The 13,327-nt window shown below is 43.8% G+C and overlaps 1 protein-coding gene across 1 annotated transcript in view; it reads left to right on the plus strand.

Annotated features, from left to right (window-relative positions):
- Window positions 1-464: 464 nt before the first annotated feature.
- Window positions 465-13,327, plus strand: part of LOC147437004 (uncharacterized) — a 66,314-nt gene continuing 53,451 nt past the window's right edge. The window contains exon 1 of the mRNA XM_086486414.1: window positions 465-820. Within this exon, the coding sequence (XP_086342540.1) occupies window positions 500-820 (321 nt within the window). The 5' untranslated portion in view covers window positions 465-499. The remainder of the gene's footprint in view (window positions 821-13,327) is intronic.

A 13,327-nucleotide genomic window follows, 5' to 3' on the forward strand; every position in this document is an offset into this window, starting at 1 on the left:
TTCATGAAATCTCTTTGGTTTTGCTATTGTCCATCCTTCATGTACCAGACTAGTCTTATTTTCTGTAGCAGACAATACAAAAACTCCTTTTTACTTTTACAATAGAACGAGATCTCATTCTTATTACAATGTACAAAAATAATTCTAAAACTGAACTGTTTTTTGTGCTATCCTGGTCACTTATCTATAACCAATTGTCTTTTGAATTGTTTAATTCTTTTGTGTTTATATATTTAAGTAAAATAGTCTCTCTCTCTCTCTCTCACACACACACACACACACACATATATATATATATATGAGAAATAACCTTTTTTGTAATGAAGCCTTAATTTTAACATTTTCATTATAAAAGTGAGTGTATGTGTCTGTGCAAATGCATCTCTCTCTTTTCATTAATATGTCAAATATATCCTGATAATTGCTCAATTTATTAGAGCAAAAAATATTGGTTCTATGGCAATTCTCTCGCTTTTGCTAAATGGGAGGAGGATAAATAATGGCGAGTTTCGCTGGGCTGAGCGTACTGGGGGCGTCCTGGCGGACCTGGTCCACCCTCTCCTTGCACGCTCCCGCTCGTGCAGTAAATCTTCCCCTACGAGTTCGCCATGTCAGCTGTGCCCGCCTCGTCCTTCCAGCAGCTCGATTTTGTTTCTCTTCTGCTCAGTTGGAGGAGCTTGTGAGTGAAGAAGGGGACGTTGCAATCACCCCATTTGAAGGTCGGCCTGCCCATCGCCAATTTCCTGTCCTTTCTCCTAAAGAGAAGAAAGACCTCCGCGCTTATGCACACAGTCTTGGAAAGAAAATTGTTTCTCAGCAGGTACGGAGAGAGAGAGAGAGAGAGAGAGAGAGAGAGAGAGAGAGAGAGAGTACAAATGCCATCACAGATGATAAGGATTTTACTGATCATTGTATAAACATACTTGTCGTATATGGACCTATGGTCGATTTTTATGTAATGCAAGGGTCACAAGTCCCACTTTTTGCTGAAAAAAAGGGAGAAAGTCAGAGTGTGGCTAGGAGGATTCTTGCAATGACTCAGAGATTGTCATGGGCCACCTTTCTAGGGGGAGATTGTTAAAGTAAGCTGTGGGAAGAAGACATGAGAGAGAGAGAGAGAGAGAGAGAGAGAGAGAGAGAGAGAGAGAGAGAGCTTGAGCTTGAGCTTTATTATACATGTGGGTGTGGTTGTGATTGTTTGTGTGCGGTGTGTGTATGTAAAGGAATGTATTGCTTGTCTTTCGTATTTTGTTTCTATCGTACTATAGAGACTTGCTTTTGGGTGTGTGCGCGAGGGTGTGGGTGAAGTTTGTCCTCCGAGTATGTGTTTGGTTTATTGTCTTGTTTTTTGTTGGTTTCTTTTGTTGTTTTCTTTCCTTCTTCTTGTTTGGGTGCGTGGGTGTGGGTGAAGTTTGTCCTTTGAGTAAGTGTTTGGTTTGTTGTCTAGTTTCTGTTGGTTTCTTTATTTGTTTTCTTTCCTTGTTTTTCTTGTTTTGGGCATTGTTTGTTGCTATGCTCTCATCTGGCTCTATCAGGATCTTGCAGCAAGTTGTCACATGGTTGTTGTTATCACAACCACCTTCAACAAGTGGATTGGTCTCTATCCTGGTTAATAGCTCCTTGTCTGCTCAAGTGCAGTGCTTTGCTACTCATCATGTGTCCTCCTTCTACAGTCTCTTGGGGATGTTAGCAGTTTCTAGTTTCTACAGTTTTCCCCTGTGGCTAGTTGAATCTAGTTTTTACAGTTTCCAGTTTGTTGCCTTTAGGCGTGCTTTGTAACAATTATGTACTTGCCCACAGATTGGCACCATCTGGGCGTTATGAGGGATTTCTCAAGATTGTAGAAATCAGCCTTTTTTCTTCGCGTGCGTGAGAGAGAGAGAGAGAGAGAGAGAGAGAGAGAGAGAGAGAGAGAGAGAGAGAGAGAGAGAGAGAGAGAGAGAGAGAGAGAGAGAGAGAGAGAGATTTTTAACGTCTTTCTAAGACCGAAATTGGCCTATGTGGGACATAACAATCGGGATTGGGCGATTGTTACTTCTCGACAGGCTCTACTTTCTCGAATACTATGGCATTATCATTTTTTAATCTAGAAGAGCTAGAGCACAAGATCTATTGAGATTCTCTCTCAAAGAGGCGCCATCAGCTGACTGGTCGGATGCACCTATGCGGGGTCAAAATCTGGGAGTGGCTCAAGTGTAGTCTAGCCGCTTTGGATGAAAGCATAGTGGAGGTCGATCCTATTGGGCAGAGGTACTTTCATCGCTGTTTTCTCTTCTATGTGCTTTGGATGAAAGCACAATGGAGGACCCCATGCTATTGGGTAGAGGTACTGCCATTGTTGTTGTCTCTTCACAGGTGCTTGCCTGTAGGGCAGTCAGCCACACTCTTGTTGCTTTCAAGGACAGATTGATTTTTCTGCAACTGTGGTATGAGAACTTCACTTTAGTTGCTTTTGAGAATAGATGCTAGGTCTCGAAGTATCGTGTAAAAATTTCATTTTGAGAGCTACCTGCATATTCTTGGTTGCTAGATGGGTTTTATTTTCTTATCTCTTTCGAGGACGGATAGATTTTTTTATATTTGTGGTACGAGGATTTCACATTAGCTGCTTTTGAGGATAGATGCTAGGTCTCAAAGTACCCTGCAATTTTTTTTTTTTTTTTTTTTGGAGCTACCTGCACAATTTTGGTTGCTAGACATGTTGAGGCATATGGGTTTTATTTTTGGTACTCCATTCATGTGCTCAGTACAGACCCAGACATCTATGCCATCTATAACGATGGCTACCACCTCTTCCATAGAGTTTTTAGATGACAACAGAGACAAACTGGTCTTTGGAAGGGTCGACCTTCATGGCCACAATAGACAAAATAGAGTTCTATAGTGGCAAGACCTTGTGTGATAGCATGATAGCGATAAGAAGGTCAGAGTCAGCAGTAGAGCAGAGTGCTCGACAGCATCATAGTGTTGATCAGACACATAGAAAGAGAAAGAGTGAGGCAGGTAGTAAGGGGCATACACAACCTATCCTTGTTTATAGATGGATATTGATATAAAGGTTGGATGAGGTAAAGTAGCCGCCACACAGACCTCTTTAGGAGGGGTTACTAGATCATGACTGAGGCGATGTCTAGAGCAGTATAAGAGGCATCCTAGAATCAGGCTGAGGTGTTGCAAGATAGGCAAGCTCAATAGCCTTTGGATTCTTTGGAGATCCAATGGCATGTGTCTCTTATAGCAGGCGTTGTCACAAGACGGGCACCACGTGCCAACGGAAAAGAACAGACTGAACAAACTTTTAGCACTTCAATAACAATTGAACTGAAAGAGAGAGAGAGCACAGGCGACACGGAGTGGCGGAATTTCACCCGAGAGAGTACTGGCCCCAAACCTTGGCGTCCCTTTCGGTATTTCTTTATATTACTTGAACTTGGTACAATGCCAGTACTCACGCTCTGCACCTTCACCCATAAGTGTGTTAGAGAATGAGCCCTTTGCACATATCTAAAGGCCCTTGGCCTATGAAGAGCAGGTACATGAAAAGCTTCAAACTCAGAAACATCTGGTCCAAAAAGCGTGAGCCCAAAAAGTTGCCAGTGCGTTTTGCAGAAATCCGTACAGCCTGCCACGTCATCAATGTTAACGCGTTTGCTCGTACAACTGCCACGTCATCAGCAATTTCGCAAGGAACTGAGTGTGTGAGTGGTCTTGCTCTATTTCAATGCCTCTATGTCACCTGGGTCCCATCGGATGGGGTCCCATAAGTTGAGTAAGGTGTCTCGTTGTTGAGGCGTCAAACGAGGCCTTTGAGGTTGGGTTTCATGAGACTCGCGAGAATTTGTTCGGTGTTGCCGAGAGTTCTAGTTAGTGGCCAAATGTTCTTTGTGGTAAACTCCAGCTTTCCCTTTATTAGTTTGTAGCCCACCGCGGCATGGGCCATAAGTTCTTGCTTGGTGGAGACTTGCTTGGGGAGAAAATATTCCTGCAATGGTGATGGTAGTCCAATGGTGTATCGCTCGCATTGGGCCTCCAAGGGAACGAACCTAAAGGACACCCGAAGGTACACGTCGAGAAACCTTTGGTTATAGTCGTCCATGGTTTCGGTGGCAAGCATTTTCAAGTTGCCCCCCTCTGCCAAAATCCGGACTTCAAAGAGAAGGCATATAACTGCGTGCAAGGACTTTCTTGAAAGCTTGCCAGGTCCTTGGAGCATGCGGTTGTGTCGCGATTGAACTCCACCACTACATCACATTATCTTTAAGAAATCTTGTTGCTCGAGAAATCTTGGATTCTTCTGTATTTCCCAAAGCATAGATGTTGTTGAATTGTTGAAGGGACTGCAATGCTTTGTTTTGATCTTTCACCTTGGAAAAAGTGAAAAATTTGATTGTTGTGCCGCCATCCTTGAAACCTTTCGGTTGGTTAGGTGCGTATCTCGGGTACGGATAATAAGGGTATCTATATGGGCTCCAACCATTGTAGCCTGGTGGTGGGGGAGGTGGGGGCAACGACGGTGGCAAGAGGCGGTTGCACAGGGTCAGGGTCAGGGTCAGATGGCTGCATCATATTACTGATGACTCTCCCAATTGGAACAAATGATTGGGAAGGTTGCCGGTTGGAAGCTCTCATACTTTCTAGTGTTGGAGGAGGAGGTATTACCTGGGGCATCAGAGGGAGTAACATGTAATTCAAAATCTTTTGAAAACTTTGCAGCATCGAAAGATTTTGGTGAGGATACCGCGTAAGAATGTCGCGAAGCTCGTCGAGGAGAAACTGCGAGTAGGAATCCATGAATTCCATGTTTTGGGTTCTTTATGGCTTATGCCCTGTAAGACAGAGCGGTGTAGATGGGAGCGCGCCCGATGCGCGATGAAGTAAGCGTGGGAGTCGCTAATAAGTCCGGGGTCTAGGCACGAAGATTCTTCAAATAAAATTCGAGTAGACTTTGGAACCGTCGATTTGCTTTGTCTACTCTTTGGTGGGACTCGTATGCTTTCAGAAAAGCACACGCCTGAAGCTCTGATACCACTGTCACGAGACGGACACCACGTGCCAACGAAAAAGATTAGACTGAACAGACTTTAGCACTTCAATAACAACTGTACTGAAAGAGAGAGAGAAGAGAGCACACGTGACACAGAGTGGCGGAATTTCACCCGAGAGAGTACTGGCCCCAAACCTTGGCGCCCCTTTCTGTATTTTGTTATATTACTTGAACTTGGTACAATGTCGGTACTCACGCTCTGCACCTTCAACCAGAAGTGTGTTAGAGAATGAACCCTCTGTACATATTTAAAGGCCCTTGGCCTATGAAAAGTAGTTACATGAAAAGCTTCAAACTCAAAAACATTTGGTCCAAAAGCGTAAAAAGCTTCCAACGCGTTCTGCAAAAATCCGTACAGCGTACCATGTCATCGACATAAAACGCGTGCGTTTGTACAACTGCCACATCATCAACAATTTCGCAAGGAATTGAGTGTGTGAGTGGTCTTGCTTTATTTTAATGCCTTTATGTCACTCGGGCCCCATCGAATGGGGTCCCATAAGTTGGTGGGAACTCTTCTTAAAAAATAGGCCACTCGGCAAGACTTGTAAGTTGGTAAAACTTCTTCTGCTGCTTTTACTTCTCCACTTAGGGTTTAGGCTCCTTGGCCATGATATGCAGGTTGGCTTCGTTCTTCAGTGGCTTGACACGTCAATAGTCTGTGACAGGCGCTATTGGGGGTGAGCATGAGAATGAGTCTCCTCGGTTATTCAACAAGTTGTGCAGCATTGACATAGATTTTTCTTGCCTAGTTCTTTGCGAGTGGTTCATTGAGCATGAATAAACCCCCTAAATATGCAAATTCGAGTGTGGCTCTTAGAATAGGTTGTTCCAAGTGGTCATGCCTATAGCCTTGCTAATGGGCGGTAAAACTCTTACTTTCATCTAGAAGTATGTCGTCTAAATTTCCCTGCACTTGATGGCACAAAGAAACTTCACAAATAAACATGCAACTGGAATTCACCACTTCAAAACAATCCACGACTTGGTGCTAGATGCTTTCAAGTAGACAATGACACCCTGTTGGCCCCAATGATTGGCGCCCTTTGCGGTATTTCTTTATTCTTATTGAATTGCTGTAATCTTCTACAAGCTGTCCCACTTTTATTGGGTTGAAATTTCCCTACTCTAGCCCAATTTTAGTAGCATAACGGTCGCAGAATTCATCATGGATAAGAAACAAAGTAAACGGTGATTTACCATGTATTTCAAATCACTTTTATGAACTTGGTGAGAACTTTCAGCACGCCGAATTTTCTGCTTTTGGCCTCTAAATTGCACCAAAGCATCTTCTTGATGATTCCCTAGCTTCCCCAAAGCTTTTGGGACATATATGCATCAAAATTGACCAAAACATTAAACCTGTGTAAAATTACAGCAAGCTGAAATTCCCTGTTTTGTGCTCCGATCATAGTTACCCGAAAGAGGAATGGGGAGCGGGAGGGTCCGAAACGGGACGGAAACGGGGAGGAGGAGGGGGGACCGGAACGGGAACATGGCTGGAATGTTTGACTAAAGTAAGGCTTGAATTTCCTCCATTCAGCTTAGTCCCAAATCAACTCCTAAACAACCCCTATTACCATATACACGTGGTAGCGATGTGTGTGAACACACTAGGACTACCGGGGCATTTTTCCCCTCTTTAGGAGGTTTTCCCCCCGTGCATTGTATATACGCCCATCACTCTTGGGCTATCCATCTTTCCATTGCACACTAAGTAATACACTCTCTGTTGTGTGCCTTGAGCTTCCTTCGTCTTCTCCAAGCTGTGTGCTTTTCCCTGCAACCCTAATTCCAACAATTGGTATCAGAGCAGGTCACGTCCTCTTGGGCTTAGTCGCCAGAACATATCGGCTCGTTTTCTCAGATTTCAACTAGCTTTGGCGAGCGTAAGCAGGTCGACAAAAAATTTGGGAGATCGTAGAGCTCGGTCTACTCAGAATTTCATTTCGAGCTCATTTCGACCTCCGTTTCCACTACAGCCAGGTCTGCACAGGCAATTTCGTCATTTAATGCAGAATTTTTGTCAGTGCCAATTACTGCATATCAGGTTCATACAGTCTACTGCGGGTTGTGCAATATAGCACGTGCTGGTCTCACTCAGTTTCTCCTCATTTCGATCAGTTTTCACATCAGGTGCATGCATTTTCCATGGTTGACAATAACATAGATTTATTCAAGATGTTTGTTGCTAAGAACAGATTGGATGGGGACAATTACCCTATGTGGGCTTACAGGATGCAACATGTACTTGTATCAAAGGGAGCTTGGAACATTGTGCAGGGCATTAATGTACGTCCTGGTAATGTGGATGCAGGCGATGTTGAGGATGCTCCAGGTTTTGCTGCCAGGGTTGCTGCTGTCAGAGCTGTTTTGCCTATGGCTGAGCAGGCTCGTTGGGATGTAAGAGATGCGCAGGCTCATGCATCGATTGCATTGTCTGTGAAGCGCACTATCACTCCTCATATCCGTTTGGCAAAATCTGCAAAACAGGCTTGGGATATTCTAACAGGTCTTTATGCAAGCCGCAATGAGGCTAAAATTGCTTTGCTGCGTAAAGAGTTGGAATCGAAGATTATGCACGAGGAAGATGAAATGGACGTTTTCCTTGCTGGTGTCAATGATGTTAATGAGCAACTAATTTCTGCAGGAGAAAACTAATTTCTGCAGGAGAAGTCATTTCTGACAGTTCACTTGTGCAGATTGTTCTTGATGCTTTGGCAGATTCTTACTAGACTTTTGCTAGTACTTGGAGACTTATGACCCAAGGAAATCTTGAAGTTGTCAAGTTTGATGCATTATGCACATTGTTGTTGCAAGAGTCACTTTCCAGAAAAAACAGGACTAGGCAGTGTGCAGTTGAACAGGCTTTTATTGTAGCTCAAAGAAAAGGTGGGAACAACAATGTAACCCCATTTTATGGTTCTGCTGTGAGTGGCAAAACTTTTGTTCCTAATGCTTCTGCTGGCAGCAATTCATGTGGCAATTCTGGTGGTAAGGGCAAAAAGAAGATGCGTTGCTATTATTGTAAAGCTAATGATCTCTTGATAAAGCAGTGTCGGAAAATGAAGGCAAAAGAGGCTAAGAAGAAAGAGGTTAGATCCACTATAGGGTCCAATACAAGTGCAGCGATTGTAGAGTCTTCTGTCAAAGGAGATTGTGATAGTGATGTTGATGCGGAATGGGCATTTAGTGCAGAGTGTACTTATGATCCTATTGTCCATGATGCATGTATGTCAGTTGTTGCAGATTCACATGTGGTATTTTGAAAGTGGTGCTACAAAGCACATTACCTCACATCGTGATTTGTTTACCTCTATTGAGTTTGTCCCTCATGGGAATACGGTGACTTGTGTCAACAATGCCTCTTATCCTGTTCAAGGAGTTGGAAAGATTGTGCTTATTGTGCTTACAATGATCTCAGTTTTGGTGATGAAATTGTTGCATCTGGCCTGTTGTGTCATGGGCTGTATAAGCTCACTTAGTATGACAAGTATGGACAAAATTTTGTAAATGCAGTTGCAGATTCAAGGGCTGTTTCAGATGCAAAACTGTGGTATGCATGTTTTGGGCATCTGAATTTTGCCAGTTTGCTGCGCTTGCAAAAATCTGATATGATTGCTTCTTTGCCGCCTCTTGAAGCACGTGTTAAACATGTTTGTGAAGGCTGTATTTTGGGTAAAATGGATGGATAAGTTCGTGCTACATGCAGATTGCAACTTGTGCATAATGATGTTTGTGGGCCTATGAAAACTTAGTCCTTGGGAAATTACTTGTACTTCGTGACTATCATTGATGACTACTCTAGGCATGCATGGATATATCTCTTGCTATGGCTGAAAATGTCTTGAAATGTACTATGGGCACCCTCCGTTCCGATCAAGGGGAGGAGTATATGTCTCATGAATTTAATGCATTTCTGGCTAGTCGTGGGATAAAACATCAATGTACAATGCCGTATATGCCTCAGCAAAGCTGAGAGGAAAAATAGGTATCTTACAGAAATGGCACAATGTATGGTCAAGAGTTGAGCATTACCACATTCATTTTGGCTTGAGGCTGTCATGTATGTCACTTATGTACTCAACATGTGTCGTACGAAAGCGTTGTAGTCTACGACTCCATATGAAGCATGGCATGATAGAAAGCTATCTATTGAGCACATGCGTGTTTTGGGCTGTTTGGCTTATGGTTTAGTGCCACAAGCGTAGTGCAAAAAATTGGATGCTAAGGCTGTCGAATGTATTTTTGTTGGTTATAGTGCTGAAAGCAAAGGTTACAGGTTGTACCATCCGCAAACAAAGCGTATTTTGGTCTCACGTGATGTGGTGTCTGTGGAAGATTCTGTTCAGCCTTTCGTGTCATGTACTAGAGATAGTAATGTAAGCTCACAGGACATTTATGACTGTTTATTACCTCTTTTCAGTGGTGGAAGTTTGAATGTGAATTCAAATGAGTCAAATGTACAGCCTATGGGGGTTTCTGAAAATGTTACAGATCAGCCTAATACCGATGCAGATGTACATGATGTACTTGATGGGAGGCAAGGGCTGAAAATGAGCAAGCTAGAGGTATGCCAAAATGGCTGGTGCACACTTTGTGTGACAGTAAATTGGATGCACCTTTGTCTAGTCGTACTCGTTCAGGTTCTCGCCATGCCTCTTATGCATCAGATTGTTATGCTTTGGCTGTGTCTAGCTTATCTGATATAGAGGAACCTCTATCGTTTGATGAAGCACAGAATTCAGAAAATTGGATGGCTGCCATGCAATTAGAATATGATGCACTTATAGAAAATGACATATGGACTTTATGTGATTTGCCTCCTGGCAAAAAGACCATTGGTACAAAGTGGGTTTACAAGTTGAAACGCAAGTCGGATGGTGAGGTTGATTGCCATAAGGCTCGACTTTTTGCAAAAGGCTATTTAGCAGAAAGGCATAGATTATGAAGCAACTTTTGCTCCCACTTGTTGTATGACTACTGTTCGTTTTCTATATGCATTGGCAGCTCATTTTGATTGGGATGTACATCAATCCGATATTGTTATTGCTTTTTTGAATGGTACATTTTTGAGTAAGTCTATGTAACGTAGCCTCGCGGTTTTGTCAAGAAAGGACAAGAGGACAAAGTGTGCAGATGTAAGAAGGCTTTGTATGGGTTGAAGCAATCTCCCTGTGCTTGGTATGAGAAAGCTGACACTCATTTGGTCAAACGAGGCTTTCGTAACAATCCAACAGAAAGCACATTGTATGTCAAGCGTGAGGGCGATGTACTTCTCATTGTTGTTCTTTATGTGGATGATTTGTTAATCATTGGTCCCAATGAGGCACATATTGTTGAATTTAAGGTTGATTTGAATGCTACTTTCAAGATGAAAGATTTGGGACTGTTGCATCATTACTTGGGCATACAGTTTAAGCAGTGTGATGGTGGTATTGCCTTGTGTCAGAAAAGTTACATAGAGACATTGCTTTGTAAGTTTGGACTTGAGGATTGCAAATCTATTGCCACTCCCATGGAAACAGGTTTGAAGTTGAGTCTACATGCTTGTAGTTCGTCCCAGAGCCAATCTCAAATGGTAAGAGCAAGAAGGAGAGAGGCCCCCTATCCTCCCTACGACGGTCACTCAAGTCAGAGATCAAACTGTGACATCCACCCTGGCTGTGTCCTTGGTGTGGTCGTATCACAAAGTAATAGGGTGGGTGAAACGAATGCGGAGAAAGGATCTCCTGGCTACATGGACCGCCTACAGATACGCATCGGACAAACCAGCCGACCATAGCCACCATCCGGCAGCTCCCCCGTGTTGGGGCCAGCGTCCGAGGACGTAGGCGTGCACCTGTAAGACCGAGCGTCCCATACCACCCGACCTCACCTTGCGTACTCCTAGCCTCGCGGGCTCACCATTGGCACTCTGCCAGTGGGGGTCGATAACTGCAAATGAGGCCTCGGCCTCCCTTTTATAATAACTAGTACGGCCGGCCGCCTTCGGTGGCCTCTCTCTCTCTCCCTCTCTCCCTCTTTATTGCGTGCAATTGGGCTTTTTTTTTCTTTTTGGACTTTAGCCTTCCGGTCACAGATTGCGATTCGTGTAAAGGGAAGCCCTTTGGCCATATTATGTTAGTAGATGGCCGGCCACACTGGCCGGGTTCACACTACGTCCGCCCGGACACTGGACGCCCATCTCGACGGCATCTGGGGTAGATCTCATCTTCTGTGAGCGGGTGTAACAGACTTGGACACTCCAAGTTAAGAATCAACCGCGACAGCACCAAATAACCACTTCAAAACAAGTCACAGATCACAATAGATGTACACTGGTCCGGCGGAGTTCCGTGCCTAGAGATATTGGCCCCAAAGACTGGCGCCCCTTTCGGTATTTCTTTTTATATTAATAAGATCAGAGTACAAGAGAGTGGCTAGGGTTTCACTCTCAGACTCTGCGTCCAGATGCTCTGAGAAGTGAGACCCTCACCACTAATTTAAAGGTTTAAAGGTTACAAGGGATGCCCAAAAGGAGAGCCCCAAAAGCTTCAAAGCAAAAGCAGATTCTCTCTCTCTCTCTCTCAATGAGAGTCAGTAAAAAGCAAGTTCTCTTTTTCTCTCTCTTTCTCCCAAATCATAGCAAAAAGCTGAGATTTGCGTCGCTCAAAAATATCCTTTTTTTTTTTTGACCTCCGCAATTTTCGAAAATTAGGGTTTGTGGCAGAAATTAGGGTTTGTAGGTTTTTTTAAAGGGTTTTTGGCAGAAATTAGGGTTTTCGCTGTCCGCTACGTCATCACTTTGTGACATACCCCCCTCTTGAAAGCATTGTAATTGACCGCGATTACGCCTGCAAAACCGACAAAAGCCATAAACCGTCTTAGCAGACACTGACGGTTAGTACCTACGTACTTGGGACACACATCTAGCACATATACCAAATCGATAGTCACATCTCAGGACATCACCAGACATCACATGACATTCAACATTCATTTGGATCTTAGACCATGATTTATCGGCAATGTAGCTAGCAATCACATCTAGGTCCAATCGGGACCTCATCGATGTCTGATTGACTAACCCCTATTGCAACCTTGTCTATTCGAGATCAAGTAGACCAAAATGCTGCAGTCATTTCGTCTATCAGTTCGTGCACTCACAAGAAGTCAAGAACAAATCAGTATCATTATCAGGAATTCCATTTCATAAAGTCATCCAGCAGAATACTGTCAGCTCTCAGTATCCCTGAAGCTCAAAGAGACATCAATGACTTTAGTATCCAAATCAAGGCATCTGTTGACAAAGGAGCGGAGTAACTCCCCTCTTGTGCATCCCACTGCACCAGATCTTCGGCCAAGCTGAATTTCTGGGTTCCGTTTGGAGTAGACTATGCTAAACCAAAACATCGAGGTAAAGTTTCACAATCCGAGGAGTATCTGCTAGGTCCTCCTCCTCCATCCACTTCGCATCAAATGCAGGAAAGTTCTTGAACTCAACCAAGAACCGCCTTCGGACTTTACCTTTTTTCGTATCGTTATGTGCCAAAATCTGTTCAGGAACAAGGATCTCTTGCTTTTCTTCCACTTCGGGTTGCTCATCAGGCTCCCCATCATCAGGCACATCACCCTTAACAGGTTTCAAGAGACTCACATGCAATGCATTGTGAATCCTCCAAGTATCTGGCAGTTTCAATCGGGAGACATCATTTATCTTGTTAGTGATCTGGAAAGGTCCGTAGTATCGCATACTAAGCTTTGGAGAAAGCCTCTCCTTTCCCTTTTTCTTTCGTAGGCGTGCCTTCTCAAAACGTAAGAGCACCCAATCATCCTCCTTCAATTTCAAGTCGTGACGATGGCGATGAGCTGCCTTTTTCTGTCGTTCTTGAGACTCTGCAAAGTCTCGCGAACCTTGGCAAAACCCGTATCCAAATCTCGCGAATATTCATCCGCTTCAAATATCTAATCTTTCGTGCTCAGGAAGGATGGAACCTTCGCAGCACTTTCAACAATCTCACATGGCGTCTTCCCCGTTGAAGAGTGTATCTTGTTATTGTAGGCAAATTCCACCAAAGGTAAGTTCTTTTCCCATCGAGTCTTCTGGTCCGAGATACAAGACTTCAATAAATCTAAAACCACTGAATTGGCAATCTCAGATTGCCCGTCAGTCTGCAAGTGGAACGCTGACGAGAACTGCAACCGCGTGTCAATGTTCTCCCAAATTGCCTTCCAAAACAAACTCATAAATCTAGGGTCTCTGTCGGAGACAATCGTCTCATACGTGCCATGTAATCGAAA

This window comes from Adiantum capillus-veneris, chromosome 17 (genome assembly GCF_014529385.1).
Source record: "Adiantum capillus-veneris isolate H3 chromosome 17, ASM1452938v2, whole genome shotgun sequence".
Classification (NCBI taxonomy): Eukaryota; Viridiplantae; Streptophyta; class Polypodiopsida; order Polypodiales; family Pteridaceae; genus Adiantum; species Adiantum capillus-veneris.